Source organism: Cervus elaphus, chromosome 17 (genome assembly GCF_910594005.1).
Source record: "Cervus elaphus chromosome 17, mCerEla1.1, whole genome shotgun sequence".
Taxonomy (NCBI): Eukaryota; Metazoa; Chordata; class Mammalia; order Artiodactyla; family Cervidae; genus Cervus; species Cervus elaphus.
The window spans coordinates 8,940,010-8,965,968 of NC_057831.1; the positions used below are offsets into that span (position 1 = coordinate 8,940,010).

Below are 25,959 nucleotides of genomic sequence, written 5' to 3' on the forward strand. Positions count from 1 at the left end.
CAATACTCTTGTTCTGATCAAAGCTGCCACTCAGTGGGCCCACTTGTTTCTTTGTTCCACTTACTCTTCTAATGTCAAAGCAGCCTCTTCACTGATTTTGTGTTTTGTCGATCCACCACACTATTTGGCTGTCTTAAGTTTAAACAAAAATACTGGAATTTTTTCCTGTGATCCATAAAGTGCACAAACTTCTTTTTAGTTTTGAAGATTGTACCATCATGTTTATTTTCTTTTTAAAAACTAATTAGCATTCAAAGTGCTTCAAAATTCTCCTTTAGTCTAGATCCCAAAATAAGACTGTTTTGATTATTGCCAGAGAGATTTCAGTTTGTTATTAGTAAGAACATTTTTGATTGGAGATAAGAGACTGTACTGCCCGACGGCCAAGGGAAGTCATAAAATCCTTTTCCCCAGAGATAAGAAAAATCAGCCAAGGAACTTTGTACAATCTCTTCTTTGGATGATAAAATTGTGTCATTCTATTCCTAGAAATATTTATTCTGAGACTTGATGAGAAGCAGAGGGTCAGATAAAATCACATCTCAAGGTCCTGTTTATTCTTTTATTTAAAAAACAAATTTAAAAGACTGTTCAAAGCAAATTATTCGCAACAGACAGTAGAATGGCTGCCTGAGAAGCACTTTCTGATCGGAAAGGGAATTTGCTGCCACCTCCTGGGCCTTTAGAATAAAGCCATCAAGATCAGCAGCACTTCAGGGCCTGTACCCTTCAGACAACATCAAGAGCATTTGAAAGCAGGTGCTGTTTACAAGTCTGACTGTCCCAGACTGAATGAACTGAAACTATTTATGGCTTTTAAAGAATAAAGTTGACTTCAGTGTTTTGCATGTTAGAAAACTGATTTTAAAGAGTGGTTCGCAATCTGTTAGCATTAGAATCATGCAGGGTATATGTTACCAAAACAAATCCCCGGGCCCCACCTAGGGGCTACTAAATCAGAATTTCCATGTGGCAAAGGGAATCTTAATTTTCCCCTTGGAACAAAAGTTGGAAACCATATGTTAGGATACTGTGAAGGCAATAGTTTGTAAACACTAAACCACTGTATGGAAAGGAAGTAGTAGTAACTGGTGAACTGAAGGGTAACAGTAAAATGAAAAGTTCTACGAGATATATTTTGCTTTGCTCTCAATTTCAGTAATACCACCCGAAGTGAATTGTGACATTTTTCTGGATATTTCATAATGTTGTAGAATTTAAAATATATTTAGCCCATATTGAGTTTCTATGAAGAATTATAATTGGCACCATCTGATAAGCATGAACAAGTAGTCCAGTGGGCCAGACAATCAGTAAACTCTGAATGTGATTAAAAAACAAACTTCCAGCGAAGGGTTGATATACTTTAAATTAGCATTTTATTTATATCAGTCCAGCCTACTCCATGGTGATTTTTTAGCTCTTGAGGATGGTTTTATGAATACTTCTTTATCAATCTGAGATATGCTAGCACACACACACACACACACAAAAAAACCCATGCAAGGAAGAGATCTTGTTATTTTTCACTTTTTAAGAAAAAGGGTAATAAAATGGCACAAAGGGAAAACTAAACTAAGTCAATTTAACTGTATTTGAAACAAAAGATATTTTAGATTCAGATAAAGTTTTCAGAATCTCATCTTGTGATCTTTCTCTCTTCTACATCAGTCCCAACTTCTGGTTCTGACTCAGAAGAATTCTAGAAGTAACAGAAAACCCACAAAAATTCCCTGGGTTTTAAAGGCAGCTGGAATTTTAGGTTCCTCCCTATATCAGTCACTCAGCTTCTGAGAACTGTTTTTCATCCCTTACCCTGTGAGCTGGGAGTTTGCTCTGTTCAGACAGAGGTTTCACTCTTTCTGGTTTTGGAAGCTGATCATGCTTCTCAGGCAAGGGGATCAATTACTCTAAAGAGGCCATGTTGCTGGCCCTTTGTCCTGGGACCGTGTTGGGGAGGAGGGATAAGAACAGCTGTCTGCTGCACCTTCGGAGGCAGGCAGACTCTGTCAGAGCCTGAACTGGGTGGCTTCGGGGATTGGGATGCCACTTTCTGTGTGGTAGACCCAACTGAGCTTCAACTGTCCTCCTAGATCAGCTTCCCTCATGGCTCAGCTGCTAAAGAATACACCTGCAATGCAGGAGACCTGGGTTCGATCCCTGGGTTGGGGAGATCCCCTGGAGAAGAAAACGGTTACCCACTCCAGTATTCTGGCCTGGAGAATTCCATGTATAGCCCACGGGGTCGCAAAGAGTTGGACATGACTAAAAAACTTTCACTTTCACATCCTGCTAGAACCTTGCTCAGGATACCAGCTATCCTATTTTGAGAATATATTTCATTTACAAGCACTTTCCTATAAGAATTCTCTCTATATTGCCACATACACCACACTTGTTTTCCTTACTATTGGTACTTTGAACTGAACACAGTCACTTTATAGCAGGGTCTCAAAGCTGAAATTGTTTCTTTTTTAAAAAAAAAATATATATATATATAGTATACCAGTCTTTCTGAATCCTGGTCTCATCTTGGTACATGACTACAACATTTCTAGTACAATAGATGAAGACAAAGAATAAAAAGTTGACCAATAGGCTGACTACAGAGGAACATAGAAATACAAAGTTTAGGTAAGAAGAAAACAGTAGAGAAGAAACAAAGACCTCCAAGTAAAAGACTCCTGGGGATAGATTATTCTTCATGTCCATATGAGATTCATGCAGACATGGCTTTTTCTATTTTTGTTCTTTTAGATTCCTTAAACTGGGATTCATATGAACAGAGAAAACAAATGTTTAATTATCGTGTGTGTTTTCCTTGGAAGTTTTTGAAATAGTAGCTATTGTTAATCAAGTGCCCTTTACAAGAATATTAATAGCTAACATATGTTGAATGCTGTGTGCCAGGCCCTGTTTTATACACATCAGACATACTGGTTTGTCTCATCTTCACAACTTGTGAGATACACCTATTATTCTCTCCATATCATAGCAGAGGGTACTGAGACACAGACACACTACATCATTATCATTAGCTTAACGTCTCCCAACTAGCAATTCCTGGAATTCAGCCACATGCTTACCTGCTACAAAATGTTGCCTCTGTATGCTTGGTGTTTATGTGCATGTCTCACATAATCATAGGTGAATTTCACTTAAGAAATGGTTATCCTTTGCTTCCCACAAGTCAAGTTATGGCTTTTATATATTATTTTAATTTGAATATTTGCATCAACAATTTTTCTGCATTATTATTACTAAAATTTGAGGAATTTCTTATCACTATTCTTTTTTCCCTTAATTTACCTGGTATAAATTAGCATAGCTGGGCTTCCTTGGTGGCTCAGATGGTAATGAATCTGCCTGCAATGCAGAAGACATGGGTCCAATCCCTGGATCAGGAAGATCCCCTGGAGAAGAGAGTGGCTACCCACTCCAATATTCTTGCCTAGAGAATTCCCTGGACAGAGGAGCCTGGCGGGCTACAGTCTATGGGGTCACAAAGAGTTGGACACATCCGAGCAACTAACACAGTAATATATGATGGCTGGATGTGAGTGTTTGAGGAAGTTGGTCTAATGCATCAACGGTCATAGCAAACACCCTCTTCCAACAACACAAGAGAAGACTCTAGACATGGACATCACCAGATGGTCAACACCGAAATCAGATTGATTATATTCTTTGTAGCCAAAGATGGAGAAGCTCTATACAGTCAGTAAAAGCAAGACCAGGAGCTGACTGTGGCTTAGATTATGAACTCTTTATTGCCAAATTCAGACTTAAATTGGAGAAAGTGGGGACCATTCAGGTATGACCTAAATCAAATCCCTTATACAGTGGAAGTGAGATATAGATTTAAGGGACTATATCTGATAGAATGCCTGATGAACTATGGATGGAGATTCGTGACTTTGTGCAGGAGACAGGAATCAGGACCACCCCCAAGAAAAAGAAATGCAAAAAAGCAAAATGGCTGTCTGAGGAGGCCTTACAAATAGCTGTGAAAAGAATGGAAGCAAAAAGCAAAGGAGAAAAGGAAAGATATACCCATTCGAATGCAGAGTTCGAAAGAATAGCAAGGAGAGATAAGAAAGCCTTCCTCAGAAATCAGTGCAAAGAAATAGAGGAAAACAATAGAATGGGAACGACTAGAGACCTCTTAAGATTAGAGATACCACAGAACATTTCATGCAAATATAGGATCAATAAAGGACAGAAATGGTATGGACCTAACAGAAGCAGAAGATATTAAGAACAGGTGGCAAGAATACACAGAAGAATTACACAAAAAAGATCTTCACGACCCAGATAATCATGATGGTGTGTTCACTCACCTAGAGCCAGACATCCTGGAATGTGAAGTCAAGTGGGCCTTAGGATGCCTCACTACAAACAAAGCTAGTGGGGGTGATGGAATTCCAGTTGAGCTATTTCAAATCCTAAAAGATGATGCTGTGCAAGTGCTGCACTCAATTTGTCAGCAAATTTGGAAAACTCAGCAGTGGCCACAGGACTGGAAAAGGTCAGTTTCCATTCCAATCCCAAAGAAAGGCAGTACCAAAGAATGCTCAAACTACTGCACAATAGCACTCATCTCACATGCTAGTAAAGTAATGCTCAAAATTCTCCAAGCCAGGCTTCAGCAGTAAATGGACTGTGAACTTCCAGATATTCAGGCTGGTTTTAGAAAAGGCAGAGGAACCAGATATTAAATTGCCCACACCTGCTGGATCATCAAAAAAGCAAGAGAGTTCCAGAAAAACATCTGTTTCTGCTTTATTGACTATGCCAAAGCCTTTAACTGTGTGGATCATGATAAACTGTGGAAAATTCTGAAAGAGATGGGAATACCAGACCACCTGACCTGCCTCTTGAGAAAACTATATGCAGGTCAGGAAGCAACAGTTAGAACTGGACATGGAACAACAAACAGACTGGTTCCAAATAGGAAAAGGAGTACATCAAGACTGTCTATTGTCACCCTGCTTATTTAACTTATATGCAGAGTACATCGTGAGAAACACTGGGCTGGATGAAGCACAAGCTGGAATCAAGATTGCCGGGAGAAATATCAATAATCTCAGATATGCAGATGATACCACCCTTATGACAGAAAGTGAAGAAGGGCCTCTTGATGAAAGTGAAAGAGGAGAGTGAAAAAGTTGGCTTAAAGCTCAACATTCAGAAAACTAAGATCATGGCATCTGGTCCCATCACTTCATGACAAATAGATGGGGAAACAGTGGAAACAGTGGCTGACTTTATTTTTGGGGGCTCCAAAATCACTGCAGATGGTAATTTCAGCCATGAAATTAAAAGACACTTACTCCTTGGAAGGAAAGTTATGACCAACCTAGACATGCATGTTAAAAAAGCAGGGACATTACTTTGTCAGCAAAGGTTGGTCTAGTCAAAGCTATGGTTTTTCCAGTAGTCATGCATGGATGTGAGAGTTGGACTATAAAGAAAGCTGAGCACTGAAGAATTGATGCTTTTGAACTGTGATGTTGGAGAAGACTCTTGAGAGTCCCTAGGCCTGCAAAGAGATCCAACCAGTGAATCCTAAAGGAAATCAGCCCTGAATATTCATTGGAAGTACTGATGTTGAAGCTGAAACTCCAATACTTTGGCCACCTGATGCGAAGAGCTGACTCATTTGAAAAGACCCTGATGCTGGGAAAGATTGAGGGCAGGAGGAGAAGGGGACGACAGAGCATGAGATGGTGGGATGGCCTCACCAACTCAATGGACATGAGTTTGAGTAAACTCCAGGCTTGGTGATCGACAGGGAGGCCTGCAGTGCTGCAGTTCATGGTGTCGCGAAGAGTCAGACATGATTGAGCAACTGAACTGAACTGAACTGATCAATGGTAACGAGCAAAATATTAAGCTTCCCCCAGCGTTTTTGAGTTATAAGCAAACAGGCTGATGGAAATAAAAACCATAGTTTTCCCCTTGTACCTGTTCAAAAGTGTCTATCATTTGGGGCTACCAAACTCTACGAAGCTTTTTCAACATTTCTTTGATTTAGAAGATTTTGAGTTATTCCTGAGATAGGTGTAGCTTATTGCCTCTGATGGGCAACTTCTTTTATATATAGTGACCTTTGCCTTTTTGTGATCAAAGGCAGTAACGTCGCCATGTGATTTGTCAGGGGAAGCGCTCTGGAGTCTGTTGGGTCTTGAGTCAGCCCCATCACTTAGACAAGTTCCTTATCTTTACTGTATTTTCTCATCTGTAAAATAGCATGATAATGGTACTTTCTTCATATGCTAGTCATTTTGTGATGACTGAGAAAGCTAACATTTGTTAAGTAGTTAGAATGGCACCTAGCATATAGTAAGCCCTCAAAATTATCACCTTATTAATGGCTCTACAATTTTAAATTAAGGCAGTGAAACTCTCCAAAATATATGAAGGTTTTTTTGTTTTTGTTTTTTTTACGATTAACTTAGAAGTTCACATCTTTTCTCCTTGAAATTTACACTAGTTCTTAGGAGATGTTTCCAAAATGACAATGAGACATAGTTTAAAACAAACAAGCAAAAACCCAAAGCTAAAAAAACAAAGAACTACTAGAAAAATATAAGGTATAAAACTGCCCTTTCTGGGAATTTTTTACAGAAATAACCTTTTGAGAAAACTTCCATTGAGGATGTTGCGGCAAGAAAGGTTTGCTGCCTCATCCATACACAGGGTGAATGCGTGCGAGTTCAGCCAAAAGACTTCATGGAACTCCAAGATTCTAGTGACGACTACATTTTTAGATATATTTGAAACACTGAAAACTTGTGACTCTGTCAGCATTATCCTGCTTAGAATGATCCTTGTTGAAATATCTCAAGTTCTTATTGGTTTAGTCGCAAGCCAAGCTGGGTGCTGATTCATTATGATAAGAAAGTTCCCTGGAAAAAAAGAAAAAGAAAGTTCCCTGAATTACTTTTAGTGGGAAAGGCATGAAGCCAAGGGTAGCACTTCCTTTTATGTAGAGCCTTTGATTTTTTTTTTTTAAATGACATTCCTCACTACCCTCAGCCCATGAATATCACCTTTTCATCCTGAAAGAAAATGAAAGAATTTTGGGAATTCAAAATTACAAATCACTGTCAAATCTATTTCCACTTATAAAACAGAGACTTCTTTTTTAGACTGGTTTTCACTTCCAACATATTATTATAGCATCTGATTTTATAAGCAATCTTATGAAAGTAGTACTTTCTAATGTCACTCAACATAGTAAAAGCTATCCATTAAGCATATACAGAGTAGGCTGTTGGTGGATAGTTTGGTGAAGATACAATTAACAGGTCTCAGAGGGTGGGATTCTGGGGTCTAATGAGACTATGGAAACCATGTCGTACTGAAGGGAGAACTTGGGCTTGGATGTCAGATTAAGTATGTAGTTTCAACCCTAGCCCACTACTTGTAAGCTTAATGATTGCCAGACATGTTGGTTAGCCTCTCTGAGCTTCAGATACCTCACCTATGAAATGGAAATAATAGTGCCTTCACTTTCAGGGTAATTCTGAGGAGTAAATTAAATCACAATGTTATTGGTTAAGGATGTAGGTTGACATGAAATCCAGGGTCCACTACTTAACACTGTGTGATCTTGGGCAAGATATTCACCCTGTTTGTGCCTCAGAATCCCATCTGTAATCTATAAACTGAGGATTATGGTGAGACCTGACTCAGAAGGACTGCTGATGATAAAAGATAATCAGTGGTGGTTACCAGAGGGGTGGAGGTGTGGGCGGGCAAAATGGGTGAAGGGTGGTTAAAGGTACAAACTACCAGCTGTAAAATAAATAAGTCCTGGGGATATTGTGCAGCGTGGTGACTATAATTAACAATGAAAAAAAAAAAAAGTGAAAAGGTTAGTTGCTGTCATGTCTGACTCATTGTGGCCACATGGACTGTAGCCTGCCAGGCTCCTCTATCCATGGAATTCTCCACGCAAGAATACTGGAGTGGGTAAGCATTCCCTTCTCCAGGGTGTCTTCCTGACCCAGGGATCAAACCTGGATCTGCCACATTGCAGGTATATTCTTTACCATCTGAGCCACCAGGGAAGTCCATAGTTAAGAATACTGTATTGTATATTTGAAAGTTGCTAAAAGAGTAGATTTTAAAAGTTCTTATCATAAGAAAAAAGAAATTTGTAACTATGTGTGATGATGGATATTATAGCTGGGCTTAACTGTGATGATCAATTTGCAATATATACTAATATCAAATTATTATATTGTACACCTGAAACTAACATTAATATAATGTTATATGTCAATTATATCTCCTTTTTTTTTTTAAAAAAGAGAGAATCTATGAAGACACTTGGCACAACTCGGGGCCCACTTGTGCTCAGGTAATGTTAGACATTATAATTTACATAAAATATTTAACACCATTCCTGGCTTTTAGTAGAAACTTAATACATCAACCCCTCACCCTATCTTTTCCTTAGATCTTATGAGATGGTGTGAATGACTGTTACAGCTTCCATCCCCACCCATGTCATCTGTACTTGAACTGTATTCTTGACTCAGGGTCTTTGTATGGTCTTAAGAACAGATTATTCCACTAACTAAAGATATCAAAGACTCTCTCTGACTTCTAAAATGTCTCCTGAAGAACAATTTAAAATGCTTTTTGTTTTTTTGATATTTATTTCCAAGAAGAAAAATTTTCTTAATTTATTCCCAAAATGTGCATTTCTTTTCAAATTAAAACTAATTGTGATCTGTGTTTATGTTCCATAAACAACTAATAATAGTTGTCAAGAAGCTTAAGAAGCAGGGGCTATGAAGGCAGGATTCCTCCATGGTATATTGGAATGCTATTATTTTAAATATTATTATTACTATTACCAGGTAGAGGAAGAAGGGGCATCCCTGGTAGCTCAGACTGTGAAGAATCTGCCTGGCATGTGGAAAACCTGAGTTCGATCCCTGGGTTGGGAAGATCCCCTGGAGAAGGGCATGGCAACCCACTCCAGTGTTCTTGCCTGAAGAATCCCTATGGACAGAGGATCCTGGTGGGCTATAATCCCTGGGGCTGCAAAGAGTCAGACACGACTGAGCGACTAAGCACAGCACAGAGGAAGAAGTGTAGGCTGGAAAGTAGGTCCTTATAATCACTTTTATTAGGGACCCTGAAGGTATTTCATAAGTCATAAAGCACACATAATTTAGATAAACATGTCAAGAATGAGGTATAAACAGAGGTAAACATGAGGAACTTTACATTTAGAACCAAAAAATGAAAATTTTTGAAATTCTGTATATCAATAACAACTATTTAAACTATAGGATCCTGTAGAGGTCTAATTTTTATACTTAAGAAATACTTTATTAGCTGGCATAGCTCTGATAAAATCAGGAATCTGAGAAATATCTGACAGGATTTGATATTTATAAATTAAATTTCTCTTCATTCAGTTCCTTCTGAGTAGTAATGTCTATGATTTCCAAGTGCCAAATGGTAATTCAGTATAAAAATATACATACCATGGAAACAGTCTTTTTTTTTTTTTTTAATTTAAGAAACTAGCTGTACCTGATAACATCAAGGAAAAGATAATCTGACTTGGGGGCTTGTGGCTGTTATTGGCCCAATGTCCCACAGGATAGTCTGTAATTTTTTCCTTTTTCTTTCTAACTCAGACTAGCCTCTTTCAGCAATTTTGCCTGGTGTTTGGGTCCTATGGGAATTTACTAGCTTGTTTTATGGCCTTTGGCCAATCCTGGTGGGAAGTCTACAGAAGAATTCAATTCTGCTTTTTCCCAGAATACTTGTTGACAAACTCAGTGGCACCGAAGTGTTACATGAGTCTTTATGTCCCCCAGAGTCCAGTGATAAGAGGACTTGAGACCAGCAAGGGTCAGTGCTTCTGGGAATATTAGTTCTCAGAATTTACATATTTTTCTCATGAACTTTTAACAATTTTTAAAACAAACTCAACAACTCTGATTGTAAGAGGGAATGAGAACACAGCCCACTGCTTCCCTCTGGAAGCATTTTAAGCATTTCGCTTTTTAGAAAACAATCACTTCTTTTTGATGACCATGACTTCAAATACTCTTCCTGCTAAGCCAGTGGTGACTCATAAAATAGCAACAGATTTAAGGAATTCACCCGTAGGATACGGGTGCTTGCAGGTTCTCGAATTTATAACTGAATTAAATGATACACAGCAAGGGACTTTTGTTTGGAACATTAAATCCAATCTCAGACACTAACAGCTATGTGTCTTCTTGTGTTCTCAAGAGACTTCCATGAAAGTGCTATAGTCAGAGTGTATGATATGCCTGTCAGCGGAAAACGGCCTTCAAAGTGTTTTTTTAAGCTAGAAACTAAACAAAACAGTGGTCCCACATAAGTTAGTCCATTCCCTTTAAACACAGATCATTTGTTCCTGAGAACTCAGATGTGACTCTTGCTGCCAGGCTAGAATTCAGCTGTGTGACAATATTCAGTAGCCCTAAGAAACCCACTTTCTGAAAGCAGTCAGCACTATGTAGAAGAGCTAAAGAACCCTGGCTTAGTCTCAAGAACGACTGTAACTCAGATCAATTTTCCTATAGTTAAGATGAGTTGCTTCTTGTGAAGATTAAATGAGATACATGTTATCATTAAAAATCATACTAGATAAACTCTGAAGTACAAACTTTTACATGCTTCAAAATGATAGCCCCAATGTGTCTTATAAAACATATTCCTAAAAATGTATGCTTTATACTATCAATGAATATTCAAAATGCAGAAACAGTGTGATTTCTTCTCTCAAAGAAGAATGTGTTTATTATTGAAATATTAGAAATTGTAACTGTTCTAAGATCAAAAGTGGCAATGGTCAGATCCCCAGTCTTAAAGAGTTCTGTGATTCAATCTGCCCTCCTATAGGACTGAGAAGAATATGTGTACTTAAATTTACAAAGCACCTTTCTTCATAGACTATCTGGTCTTGTGTGCTGTACTCAGTATGGTACAACATTCCAGGAAGAAAGGTTTGAGGCATTATTAAGGGGACACTAGTAGAAAGAAATTTGCATAAGGTCTTGTAGGAAGTCAGTGACTGTCGTTACATTTTATTTTATATTCCAGTGCCTGTAAACCATATAATGTACATAAGGTGCCTAACATAACACAAGCACTCAGTAATGAACGTTGCCATTGTGTTGGTGATGAAAACTTGACTTCATAGGTGTTCTGCACAGAAATTAAGCTAACAAAGGACAAGAATAAAGGCAAGATCCTAAAAACCAAACAAAAACTGCCGCCTCATACCCCCAAACCAGTCAACTAACCAACTGAAACATCTGCTACCAAAAAAAGCCAACACCCAGAATTCAAAGGGTGTCCAGTGGGAAGGAAACTGAGGTCATGAGTCCTAAGTCTCCCACCTGCCACACTGACATCATTTCCAGAGCTCCAGCCTGAGAGGTGATACACCCAGCTTATTCTGTATGCAAGTTCCCAGGGGCTCCCTGACTGGGGAAAAGAGACAAAGAAATCTCTTCCTCTCCAGGGAGTTGGCTTAGTCCTTCTCCCTTCCATGCCCTCATCTCTCAGGATGAAGTTAGACTCTGCTGTGGATAGAATTCTGGAAGATTCTCTACCTTTTCCATAATTTTGGACTGTATAGTTCCAGATGAGAGCTATGCCACCAGCTCCCAGTCGAAGTTGTGGATGCTTTGACTGCATACCTGCCATGCTTCGTAGAAGCTTTTTGGGAGCGCCATGACAGTCCCACCCACGTTAGTTGTGTCTTTAGTCATCAACTCCAAATAGTGGCTCTGCTCAGATGGCACCTGCCCTGCCGGAAACAGACCCCAAACACTCCTCATTCCTACATACCACCAACCATGGACCACTGGGGATACTTGTGGGCCACGACCATTCCAGGACACTTGTGAACCAGAGGACTTAACTGGTTCAACACAAGTTGACTAACTTGTGTTCCACTGTCTTCTCCCTATTTCATGCCGTTCTTTAAATGCTATGTTAAGAATGCAAAGTTATAAAAATGATCTCCTTTCCTGCTTCACCTTAAGATTCCTTTTTTGGTTGTTCTATTAGAAAAGAATGCAAAATGCACAGCATTCAACAGACTTCCTTTGCAGGGAACAAGTAGTACAAACAATAGTATTATATCATGGATAGACTGCTTTTTCCTTTATCCTGTATGAATCTTCCTAATTGATTTCCCAAAAAGGCAAATAAGAGACCAAGCTACATCCTGTGGTTCTAATCTCTAGGTAAATTGCCATCAAAACCAATAGAAGATTTTCCAGAGAAAAAGCAAAGAATAAGCCCCATTGTTCTGTAGCTAACTTAATTCTCCTCTGTGTTATATCATAGAAATACCTATGGCTTGCAGTTTCGCAATGTACAGAGAAGTAGAAATGTTCACAAAAAAGAAACTCAGATATTTGGAGAGTGATATAAGTGAAATATCAGAAAAAATGACTTAGAACAGCTCATACAGGGATTTTTTTTTAAATACATTGAACAGATAAAGAAGATAGTAATATTTTAATAGGATAGTGAAAATATAGCAGATTGACAGTGACAGCAGAAAAAGAACAGGAATACAGATATTTTCAGAGGATTAACATGGTACCATGTACCCTCACACCAGGCAAGCTTTTATGAGAAGTCTCTAGACATATCTCCTCTATTGAGAAGATCGTTTTCCTTGGAGTTGTCAAAAATGCTTTGTGGTTCTCTACATTAATTCATGTTGAATAGTTTCCATGGTTGGTCAGACTTGGACTTAAAATAGATATGAGAAAGGTCTTCAGGTTTACTGTCAGTAACATTATTGACTTCAGAGCCAGCTGGATGATGACATGGTGTGTGACCAATCCAAATTTACAAGGTAACCTTGCCTTAATCCTCCTGGTCCATCAAATATAAATAATAAAATGAAGGTGCAAGAATAGAATGGCAAGGAACAGTGGTAGAAGAAGTGGTCAGAAAGAAAAAATAAACAGAAGAAAAAAATCCGTGAGGTCACTCAGAAATGATGCTAATAACTGTGTGTTCTCACCCTACGGCCTCCACACACATGGGTTCCTTGTGCTTCACAGTCAGCCCCCAGAGTCAGTAACCCTTCAGTAACCCAGAGTCAGTAATCTCCCAATCACATGATTTCCAAAAGGAAAACAATGGCCACACACGTGCCTTTATCTGCAGCCTACTCACCTTTTTATACGTTCCTCCTTTATAATGTACTCTACCGCTTGCCTCAGCTGAGGAAAACAAACTTATGCTTTCATGGGCAATTGGAGATGTACTCACTTAGTTTCTTAAGTAATTGGGGAGGGAGGATGGGAATCAACCTCTAAGAATAATTATCCATCTTGCCCATCCAGTTTACTTTAAAGAAGTCTTTGAAATGAGCTAATATATATAAAACATCTGGCAAGGAGCCTAGTAGATAATAAGTACTCCGTAATTATTAATCCCCTCTTTTTTATCCACCTTACTAAACTATGTACATTCCAACAATCCCCAAGTTCTCTGTGACATCAAACAGGTGGCTGAGGTTGACAGACCAGAGCTGATCCCTGTCCTCAATAAATTTCTTATCCCTTAATACTAGTAATAGAGATAAAGCACTACTTAGAAAGGAAATGTCAGTCAATACATGTTATATTTTCACTACAATCAAACCTTGTCAGTGTAGGAACACAGCTGTTCTGTCACATAAAGACTGTGTCCTAATGTTGAGAACACTGATCACTGTCTTGTGGCTAAATGCATATACCCTAAGTATCCTGCTTACTTAATACAATGGCCCATGTCTATTTGGGGGTGCTCCCAGATTTTTTTAAAGTGTGCAAAGAAGATAAATATATTTTAAGTCAATCTGAGTTAGATTTCTGACTCATTAAGAATATTCTGCTTCTTGGACCCAGATTGGGAGGTGACATCTGAAATTAAGTAAGTTGAGGACTTGCTAGGCATTCTCGGGGACTCAAGTTAACACCGCAAACAATTCGTTCAAGCAAAGTGGACACTCAGCTTCGGCTACAAGATTACTCTTCCACCACAGATGGTTTCCACACCTGAACTGTGACACCGCTCTTCTTTGCTGAGAACTTTGGCCTTGGTGCCACAAAGTAAGATGTTGAGGCTGATTCCTGCTTTGGAGAGGTGGGGATGGCCACGGGCACTGGGGAAGCGCTGACTGGCGAGGTGGCCTCAGCAAAGAAGGAGGGCGGAGAGGTATAGGCGGGCACGGAGTACACAGAGGAGGCCTGCACATCAGTGGGCGAGCCAGCGGTCACTGGCCGAGGAGGAAGAGCTTGCTTCGCAGCTGGCACTGAACTGACCTTCACCGATGGCTTGGCGGGGAGGCCGTCCTTCGCATCTGGAGGTTGGAAAGTAAACAAGGATGCATTAAGCTGATAGGGCTGGTGCTTCATGACATCCAACGCATTGAGGGGTTTCTTGCCCTTTTTCTTGCCTGTCTTGGAGGCCTGGAGGCCTGAAGGCTGAGACTTGACAGCAGCCGGTGGGTAGGAGGGGGAGTGGATAGGATTGTAGGCCACAGGCGGAGGCGCTCGCACATTGGAGGAGTACTTCCAACCGGCCGGGAGCGACGGGGTGGGAGACTGAGCCCGGGCAGCGTGGGCCTGCACGGTGTCCGAATCGACCACATACTTCTCCATCCTTGACTGCCTCTTAGCAAAGAGCTGGGCTCCTTTCCCACTCATTCCTGGAAGCTCATTGGACGGTCCCGCCGCGCCAGCACGAGCAGTGTTCACTGTCGGGGTGGGGGTGGGAGCTGCTGGTTTGGGAGTGTAGTTCCGGCTGGCTACTGCTGCCTGTGGGCCTTTGAAAGGACCAGCCAGGTTCAGAGCACTTGCAGGCCGGGCGGGAGCGTAGGAAGGCTGCGCGATTTTGATGGAGGAGACCACGGTGCCATGTGACGGGTTGGATGTGGGGAAGGCAGGAGGTTGCGCTGGAGCCACTCCTGGCGACCAGACTGGAGAAACCGGAGTTACTGGTTGGGAGGATGAGGACTTGACAGCAGGCTTTGGAGCAACAGGAGGCGGGGTCTTCTGTTTTGCAGAGGAGCCTTGCATGAAGTTACAAGCCTCTGCTCCTAAACTGAGGTAGTCTTCTTCAGGTCCGGAATCTGCTCCCGCACCAGGGCCCTTTTTGCCCTCAGAATTTTGAAGAAGTGACAAGAGTTCAGGGTTGGGGCTGACCTTGGGCTCTTTAAACGTGAACATGGGTTTTGTCGTGCTTCTCCTTTTGGCCTCCTGCAATATCCCTGTTCTCTTTGCTGGCACCGCAATCCTTTCATCCCGGGAAGCTATTCGTTCAGACGAATCGTAAAAGGCCGGCTGGGACCATGGGGCAGGCTGCGGCCACGGAGGGGGCGGTGCTGGGCCAGCTGTTGGACTTGACACTGCTCTGGAGAAGGTTTCAGGTGGGGGCGTGACTGCAGAGTAAGGTGGCGGCGCAGGAAAGTCAGCGATGGGACTTGTCACGTTTCGGCTGGGAGAGAAGGGAGCTGCCGGCTGGTTCCCAGACCCCGGGAAGGGCTTGGCTGTTCTGTTCACAGGCATCATCCTCTGAGCCTCTGCTGTCTCAGACACCCCAGTGAAGCCATTCTGTTGGGGCACGTGGCTGAGACCATGGCTCACCTCAATGTAGCTTCTGCTCACAGAGCTCTGCGCTCTCACCGACGCTTCTTCCTTCCTTTGGTAAGACGTCACGGTCCTCAGGCCATCTGTCTGGGCAGCATCTGCTTCTCTGCTTGGCCCTCCAGCCACCCTCTCCTCCTCTTTCTGGGCTGTGATCTGATCCATTCTCTCCCTCCTCTTGGCGAACATGAGGGCCCCCTTGCCGGTGGTGTCTGGCAACATCTCCATCCTGTCCTCTCTGTTCAGTTTCTTTTCAATGTCCACTAGACCAGAATCCCAGTCAAAGTTCACAACTTGTGTGTTGTCGTCAGTGTCAGACAACAACTCTTCATCCACCTCCGATTCGCTCGCACCCAGAAATGCTACTTCACATGGATCCTCCTTGTCGCCGTCTTCCTCCTCCTCCTCTGCCTCTCGCTCAAGTTCACCAGTCCCGTAGCTGACTAGGGTGTATTTCCTGGCCCTCCGACGACGCTTCTTAAACATCAACACCCCCTTGGAGTTGGGGTTGGGGGCATCTGTCAGAAGGAGGGCAATGCTTTTGCATTTAGATTTTGCTTCTTTCACCTGCTTTTCTGATAAGCTTTCACTCCTCCTGAGCCCTAGGGAAAATACAAAGATTACACTGAGTTGATGAGTTCAAGGAAGACTGCATAGCAACCCAGAAATCAACTCTCCTGGGGGAAACTAAATACAGAAAAAACATGTTTACAATTGGGTACTAAATTGTGATGTAATCCAACTCATTTCTCTTTCTTCTTTCAAAATGTATACTTCTATATTGATATATATGATGATATAATATAGATATAACTTGCATATATATGTCACTTCATTTTTTTCTACAAATACATTTTTATGTTGATTAGAATATGTCTCATAACTTCTTTCTGTATAGCTCCTTAAACTTTAACAATAAACACTGGAAAATAAATGTCAGTTAATTGGATATAATTAAAATTACAATGGAAATAATTTAAGGACATAATATTTTCCAAAAACAACTTAGGACATACCTTGCATTTTCATATTTTAAAAATAAAATGTTGATATAAAACATTTCCAAACATTTTAAAAAGGAGGGAGGGAGAAATAAGAAAATATTGTTTACTTAAATCTTTTAATGTAATGAGTTTAAATATTTAGGTTTTCTTTTTTTTAAGTTTGCCATTCCCCCAAAATCTTTGCATTCACAGCTACTAAATCAAAATAAATTCAAAAATGTAATGAATAATAATTGAAGGTACTGAATCAATAATTAACAATAATTCAGAGTATAAAGTTATTGTGACTATATTTAAGAAACTTTAGCTACAAAGTTGTCTAGATAAAGTTGTTTATAAATGCATTGCTCTCTTGGAAATATAATACTACTTTAGTTGCAGCAAGAATAAGTGTAAATCTTGGGGAAATTTTAAATTATATTACTAGTAACCTTTGCAGCTGTAGATAGAAATGATACAGAAATTAAGTCATGTAAAATAAGAACCTGACAGTTTTAGAATAACAAAAATTTATATTTAAAATTTTAACATTATTATTGTTACAAAAAATAAATTTGTGGCAAGTTAACTTATAGCACTATCAATGATAAAAATAAGAATGATTCACAAATAATTTTTGAATTCCTCAAAAGAGTTAAATAAAAATTTCAGACATTAAAAAAAATTTTTTTTTATTGAAAATTAGCTCTGTTTGTGACTAGGGGGAAAAAATCAGACTTAATGGTTAACTTTTTAAAAATAAAATGGAATCAAAATAGTTTTATAACAAAATTACAGATATTCACTGGTAATCAAATTTTACTTAGAGAAAACAGTTAAAAGCATGGTCATTCCTAAATGTAATTCCTTTTTTGACTAGTGTTATACAACTTACTATTAAATTGACAGTCACAGTTGCACAGTTGTTGCTAACTTCACTGCCAACATGTAAAGTATGTGAGTGCTGCCTTAATACACTTGTTTAATATGCTATAAATGTGAAAATGCATACAGATGCTTAAAGTATAAGGAATGATTAACAGCACTTGTCAATTCAGCTACACATGGTTATGCTAAAAATATGCTTTAAAAGGAATAACAATAGTTAGGAGAATTAATATACGACTTTGAATAACCAAGATCATTACTGTTGTGTATCACTCATACATTCAAGTGCCTTTGACAGTCAACTTTTACCTCCTCAAATGCCTAAATGAAATTCCAAATTTGTTTTTAAAAAGTACATGAAAGAAAATTATAGATATCATAAAACCCAACTGCCATTCCTATCTTCATTTGCCTTTCTGTAATCACTCTCCTGGGTAAAACAAAACACCATGAAAGGCCTTGATTTTAAAATATATCTTGAGTTGGGAGACATTTAAATGGCTTCACATGGCCTTGGGGATTGACTTCTATGTCTAGAAGGTAGATGAGATGCTTTGCAGTCTAGTGAAGACTTAACAAAACGGAGAGGATCATGTAACTGCTCAGTATTCCACATGTCCTTGTCCATCAAACTCACTTCTGCAAGCATCATCAAGCTGCACAATGATTTTTTTTTCAAAATGAGGATCTGCTTTTAATATCAGTGGTTAAGCCTGTATTTTAAAGACACCTCTCCGCAGCAAACTCAACAGTTTTTGACATTTAAACTCAGCGTCCACATGAGTGCAAAGACTCTCAAATGCTATTTTAACATGGAATATGAAACAAATCAAAAAAGGCACATTAACTTTAGTATTTTCTTTAACAGTCCCCGTGTCTTTGGGAATAAAAGAAAGTGCATTAAAAACATTCAAATCTACTATGAAGTTAAAACTTATTATTTCCAGTTCAGAAATTGGTGTTTTCTACAATTTCATGTTTGTTATTTTGTGCATTAGTTAAAAAAAAAAAAAAAAAGCCAATGAGAGACATAAGAAAAACCTTAAAAAGAGAAAATCCAGGCAGGAGAACCAGCAGCAAAACTCCCTAACTCCCAAGCCCCTTCCAGCCGCCCCACAGTGGCTCCCAGCGCAGGACTTACGTGCGTGGCGCGCTCTGTGCTTGTGAGGTCTGCTGTGATCCCTTTCTGAGCGTGGATCTTCTCCCTGCCCTGTGCCTTCTGATGAGACTGCAAAGGATACCAGAGAAGGAGGTGCTTCTGACGGCCCTCCTTCCACTGGAGGAGCCACACACCCCTCTGCTGCCTGAAGCCCGCACCCTTCCGTCTTCTGCCTGTCAGAGCAGTCCAAGATCACCTCCAGGCGGGGCAGCCCCGGGGCGGCCGCTTCGCTTCCCTGGGTCAGGCTCAGCTCCTGGCCACTGGAGATCTGGATTATCTTGCTGGACCTCAGAGGAGGGTCCTCTTTCTCACTAGTGGGGGCAGAATTTATGTGGACAAGCCCGTCATGTTGTAAATCGGGCTCTGGGTCAGGAGACTTAGATTTTTCTGCCCCCAGGAGAGCCACAACAGCGGCTCGCGCGCCCTTGCGTCTCTCTTGTGACAGGGACAGTTGCAGCTCAACCACAGTGCCTGGCCGCCCCGCGTCTGCCTTCTCACTGAAGATAATCTCCTCTGGGAAGCGTCCACTTTCAGAGTCAGACGTGTGAGGGGCCAGGCCTGTTTCTTCTTTTATGCTCCCAGAAAAACCAGCGCCACTCGCTTGCTCCTCAGCTAGGGGAGCTCCACTCTTGACCGGGACAACGTAGAACTCTCTGGACTGGGTCTTCGTGGCTGGCCGAATCTGCAGGGTGGTACTTTCCACGAACCCTTCATGGGTGACATTCTCCTGGTTTTTGTTTTCAGTTTCAGAGATCGAAGTTTCACTTATTCCACTGGATGGTCTGCACACAGGAAAATTAGTCCAGACAGTTAAATCAGAGTGTGTTACACCTGCCAAAGAACTTCCTGACACTTGTATGATGTCTAATACACAATACAGTAAAAATATTTCCTCCTAAATGTCAACTGCAACATATTTGAAAACAGAACTTGGCAACATGTTTATATTATTATTTAAAGATCTTCCAAATAAACTTGTCTGTAAAGCAAAACAAAAATGCTCACAAAAGTTTATAAAACCAAAATCCATCCTAAATTCACTTTTTTTTTTTCATTTTTTTAAAGCATAGGTTATAGCTATATGGATGCCCTTCATCTATAATTACTGGGGTGTTTTCAAATAATCATGCTTGTTATAATATGACAAAGCTTTGTAATGTCTCATTGACTGAGTTAAGTCTGGACATTATAAAGTTACATAAACATATTCAGCAGCTTCAGAGCAATTTAAGTATACAGATAAATCAAGTAATCCTTTTAGAGGCTGTGCTTTCTTGAAAGGAATGAAATAGAAGCTGTTTTTTAAGCTCCAATGGGCATGTGTTTTGTAATAAGTGGACCCCAGCCCAGTACTCTTGTGCAAAGAGAAATCCTTTCCAGGCTGCAATGAATCATTGAGTCATGGAGTATTTATAATCTGAAATGTCTCCCCTTCTCTATTTGAACTTGTTACTTGGAGCATTTTCCTTATAGGATCTCTGAAGTCAAACTGTTCCTTAATCGCTCAGGTAAGGAACCCACAGCTGTTCACCACAGTCTTTTTATTTTGACCTTAACCATTCCCAGCTGGTTTTGCAAATTTGTGTTTGCAAGAAGCAAAGTCAGTTAAGGGTTAAATGACTTCTTGCATGAAACTCTAACTTAAACTCTAACTGCTTTTAGAAGAGAAGCATCATTCACAGAACAGCTGTAGGAGATGCTTTCATTTCTTACATTTGTAAATTTTTTAAAGAAGCAGTAGCATCTATCTCATCTATCTATCTTTTTCCCTCAAAAGTACCCTAACTAATGCAGGATCATCTATTGAAGGGAGTGAGCCCATACTTCTATTCTATTCAAAGGAATTCACCTTAGAATTTATGTGGTAGTAAAATTTAAGACCAATATTCAAAATAATTACTCTTGACTTTGCTTTTCACTGAATTTGGCAAAATAAAAATAAACAAAGCACAAGCTAACAATCAAATGAAATGCAGCTTTCTCTGTGCAAATAATCTGTAGAGCTTCCTGGTAATAGCACCAAAAAAAAAAAATATTATAGTATTTTTAAAACATGATGAAAGCAAATTAAATATTTCTTATATAGGAAGTGACAAATACACTCTGTGCAACTGAAATTTGAGAGTTTCAAAAGGGCAGAGTTTTAATTTAGGAAGGCCTACAGCAATCAGAGCATAAAAAGAAATAAAAGGAATCCAGATAGGACAAGAAGAAGTGAAACTCTCACTGTTTGCAGATGACATGATCCTCTACATAGAAAACCCTAAAGACTCTACCAGAAAATTACTAGAGCTAATAAATGAATATAATAAAGTTGCAGGATATAAAATTAACACACAGAAATCCCTTGCATTCCTATACACTAACAATGAGAAAACAGAAAGAAAAATTAAGGAAACAATACCATTCACCATTGCAACAAAAAGAATAAAATACTTAGGAGTATATCTACCTAAAGAAACAAAAGACCTATACATAGAAAACTATAGAACACTGATGAAAGAAATCAAAGAGGACACAAATAGATGGAGAAATATACTGTGTTCATGGATTGGAAGAATCAATGTTGTGAAAATGAGTATACTACCCAAAGCAATCTATAGATTCAATGCAATCCCTATCAAGCTACCAACAGTATTCTTCACAGAACTAGAAAAAATAATTTCACAATTTGTATGGAAATACAAAAAATCTCGAATAGCCAAAGCAATCTTGAGAAAGAAGAATGGAACTGGAGGAATCAACCTGCCTGACTTCAGGCTCTACTACAAAGCCACAGTCATCAAGACAGTATGGTACTGGCACAAAGACAGAAATATAGATCAATGGAACAAAATAGAAAGCCCAGAGATAAATCCACATGCCTACAGACACCTTATCTTCGACAAAGGAGGCAAGGATATACAATAGAAAAAAGACAACCTCTTTAACAAGTGGTGCTGGGAAAACTGGTCAACCACTTGTAAAAGAATGAAACTAGAACACTTTCTAACACCATACACAAAAATAAACTCAAAATGGATTAAAGATCTAAATGTAAGACCAGAAACTATAAAACTCCTAGAGGAGAACATAGGCAAAACACTCTCTGACATGAATCACAGCAAGATCCTCTATGACCCAACTCCCAGAATATTGGAAATAAAAGCAAAAATAAACAAATGGGACCTAATGAAACTTAAAAGCTTTTGCAAAACAAAGGAAACTATAAGCAAGGTGAAAAGACAGCCTTCAGAATGGGAGAAAATAATAGCAAATGAAGAAACAGACAAAGGATTAATTTCAAAAATATACAAGTAACTCCCGCAGCTCAATTCCAGAAAAATAAATGACCCAATCAAAAAATGGGCCAAAGAACTAAGCAGACATTTCTCCAAAGAAGACATACAGATGGCTAACAAACACAGGAAAAGATGCTCAACATCACTCAATATCAGAGAAATGCAAACCAAAACCTCAATGAGGTACCATTACACACCAGTCAGAATGGCTGCTATCCAAAAGTCTACAAGCAATAAATGCTGGAGAGGGTGTGGAGAAAAGGGAACCCTCTTACACTGTTGGTGGGAATGCAAACTAGTACAGCCACTATGGAGAACAGTGTGGAGATTCCTTAAAAAAACTGGAAATAGAACTGCCATATGACCCAGCAATCCCACTCCTGGGCATACATACCAAGTAAACCAGATCTGAAAGAGACACGTGTGCCCCAATGTTCATCACAACACTCTTTATAATAGCCAGGACATGGAAGCAACCTATGGGAAATGGGGAATGGATAAGGAAGGGGAATGGATAAGGAAGCTGTGGTACATATACACCATGGAATATTACTCAGCCATTAAAAAGAATTCATTTGAATCAGTTCTAATTAGATGGATGAAACTGGAGCCCATTATACAGAGTGAAGTAAGCCAGAAAGATAAAGACCAATACAGTATACTAACTCATATATATGGAATTTAAAAAGATGGTAACGATAACCCTATATGCAAAACAGAAAAAGAGACACAGATGTACAGAACAGACTTTTAGACTCTGTGGGAGAAGGCAAGGGTGGGATGTTCAGAGAGAACAGCACTGAAACAAGTATACTATCAAGGGTGAAACAGATCACCAGCCCAGATTGGATGCATGAGATGGGTGCTCAGGGCTGGTGCACTGGGAAGACCCAGAGAAATCGGGTGGAGAGGGAGGTGGGAGGGGGGATCGGGATGGGGAACACATGTAAATCCATGGCTGATTCATGTCAATGTATGGCAAGAACCACTACAATACTGTAAAGTAATTAGCCTCCAATGAATAAAAATAAATGGAAAAAAATAATAATAATAATTTAGGAAGGCCTTGAGATGAAAGTAGATTAAATCACTTTGAATTATATCAGCAATAAATTATCAAGCTGAGAAGAGAGTAGTTTGAATTCATTCCATACTTACAGACTGTAATACAGGCAAATGGGTCAGATAAATATTAACATTTATTGGTAGCCAAGATAAAATGGAGATATACATGAATAAAATCATAAAAGAACTAGAGGTTAAATAAAGCTTTGTACCTTAAAATGCTCATTTCCATTCAGTGCACATAGGTACTTAATTCCAAAATTTATGTGTCATAATTATATGTGTGTGTGTATATATAAAACATTTAAATAAAATTTACAGTAATAGAGACAATGTTGAAGATTTTAAGATAGTCTGACCCAGCTATCTCTGCGTAATAGCCCAGGAAGAGTAAATCACTTGTCCTCTAGGAACAGATGACAGTTACATGAGCAAAAGAAATATTTAATTCCAGGAAACAATGTTCAGATATCCAGATTTGTAGGGGTGCTGGTGATGATGATGATAATTACTTTGGGGATGATTTTAATTTGAGATTTCATTTAAAATCTCTGCAATTATTTATTTATTTTGTAAAAATAAAAATACTTAAGATAATAATAATCAAGATTCCAATTATCAAAAGTAGCAGAGAACTAGTCCATTTACTTTTAAAAGTAAATATGTACCTAAAACTCAGCTTTAAACCACCAAGGACTTTCCTAATGAAGTAATCAAAACAAGAACTAGTAGGGGATGTTCCACTCTACAAGTGTGTTCTGAAAAGACTGACCTCATTAAATCAGCAAAGACACTAAAGGAGAATAAATTAGGAAAAGTTTTTCTCCTATTTTGGATGTGATTAAACCTTTACAAAGACAGAACTTCAAATACCTCAGAGATTTAAATGTAACAATGGCCAACACTTTGACTACACTTGGCAAGGTTTCCATGAGATCTCTTGAAAAAGCAAATGGCAGCTTTACGAATAAGTAGGATCTCAGTGGCTTACACACTGGACTTGAGGGTAAATGTTTAGATGGGAGATTGTGAGAGAATTGCGAGATTTCTTTATTTTCCCAAAATTTTGGCCATAGTAAGTTTGTGTTTGTATAGAAATGGAATCATACTGAATGATTACCAGAGGGGTAATGCTGTATGTGGCTTCCTAGATGACTCAGTGGTAAAGAAAGTGAAAGTAAGTGAAGGTGTTAGTCTGTGTGTCAACTCTTTGTGACCCTATGGACTGTAGCCCGCCAGGCTCCTCTGTCCTTGGGATTTCCCAGGTAAGAATCCTAGAGTAGGTTGACATTCCGTTCTCCAGGGGATCTTTCTTACCCAGGGATAGAACCCAGGTCTCCTGCATTGCAGGTGAATTATTTACCATCTGAGCCACCAGGGATGCCCCTCAGTGGTAAAGAATCCGCCTGCAATGTAGGAGACATGAGTTTTATCCCTGGGTCAGGAAGATCCCCTGGAGAAGGAAATGGCAACCCACTTCAGGATTCTTGCCTGGAAAATCCCATGGAAAGAGGAGCCTGACTCTAAGGTCACAAGAGTCAAACATGACTTAGCAACCACCACCAACAATGCTGTTATGTAGTCTTTCTGCACAGTTAAGGCAAAACTCCTAGAAGTTTTTGAAATTCTGTGTGAAGGAAGCCTTAGATTTCCTTTGTGGATTCATTGTATTAGCATGGTCAGGGCCTCACTTACAAGGTTAATATGGACTAAACTGTGATTTGTACATGGTGAAAATGTTGATGCTGTAGTTTCTTTGTGATGACCCTGATTGTTTTGTTTTTATGTTTAAGGTTGACTTCTGCATGTTTAAGCAATTAGGTTAGGAGCGAAGCATTTGGAGAGATCAAATTGACAAGCATTTGATTGTCATTTGCATTGAGAGTCCAAAAACTTTAACCATTAGCTTTTGCCCATATACAAATATTGTTGTTGTTTTTTTGAAATACAAATCAGGCTGCTTTTAAGGGTTTCTTGATTCTTTTCCTCCTCTTAGGCATCCTCTTTCTATTCAAATAAATATTACATAGTGTAACATTTTAACATGTAAACATTTTAAATTAATCTATAAATCTAGGAATTATAATTTAGTGATCATAGTTAATCTTGACCTAGAAGTATTATATTATGCTCAATATACTGAGCTTCCTAAGGAAGTAGTCTAAAATACCTAAGATTTTCAACAAAGTTCTTGAAACAAACTTTTCAAGTTAATTCTCAATTTGCCAGAAAATTCAGCTGATTAGAATTATCATTTTCCAAACACTATGGTTTTTCTGTTTATACTGACATACAGAGAACCCTCATTTCCCCATAGAGAACAGTTTATATGATAGTAGGAACTGTAATCGTTGCCATGTAGCTTCAAGAGAAAATAAATATTCCAACAAATCTTTTTACCTTTTGACGAGCATTTGGAGAGAGTCTGTTATGCTCTCCATGAGCTTGATGACTTCTGGGTAGGTGAGGTCTGCACAAGGGTTGCCATTGATAGAAACCACTTCATCCCCCTCACAGAGCCCAGACCCGGAGGCTTTGCTCTGGCTTCTGATCTGAGTGGAGTGAAAAAGGAGGCAATAATTAGAATTATATAACTTGTAAAAAAAAAAAACAACACACCACTGTCTTGGAGAAATTTTTACTTGGGAGTAGTAAATAGATCTGCAAACTTAAATCAGCCCTGAGTTTTAATTCACCTGTTAACCTATAAGACGATCTTAAACACTTCTAACCCCTGTTACAATTTATTACATACCATACTGTCAAACTTTCAATTCATAGATTTCTAGGTAAATAGACCAAAAAAAAAAAAAAGTAAATCTATAGTGAAGGAACGAGAATAATGAAATAAAGAACAGTGAAGAATGGCGAAGACAAATGTTTAACTTAGTTATACATTAAAAATAATTATTTCA

General features: G+C 39.2%; 1 protein-coding gene across 3 annotated transcripts in view; it reads right to left on the bottom strand.

Annotated features, from left to right (window-relative positions):
- The window catches only part of SYNPO2 (synaptopodin 2), a 200,367-nt gene that overhangs the window by 18,486 nt on the left and 155,922 nt on the right, over nucleotides 1-25,959 (bottom strand). For 2 of the 3 annotated variants that reach the window (XM_043871342.1, XM_043871343.1), the window contains exons 2-4: nucleotides 25,445-25,596; nucleotides 18,681-19,480; nucleotides 14,079-16,270 (exon numbers count right to left, since the gene is read on the bottom strand). In XM_043871342.1, the coding sequence (XP_043727277.1) occupies nucleotides 14,079-16,270; nucleotides 18,681-19,480; nucleotides 25,445-25,596 (3,144 nt within the window). Of the gene's footprint in view, nucleotides 1-6,878; nucleotides 6,912-14,078; nucleotides 16,271-18,680; nucleotides 19,481-25,444; nucleotides 25,597-25,959 lie in introns of those variants that run through there. The other variant, XM_043871344.1, reaches the window with a different exon arrangement.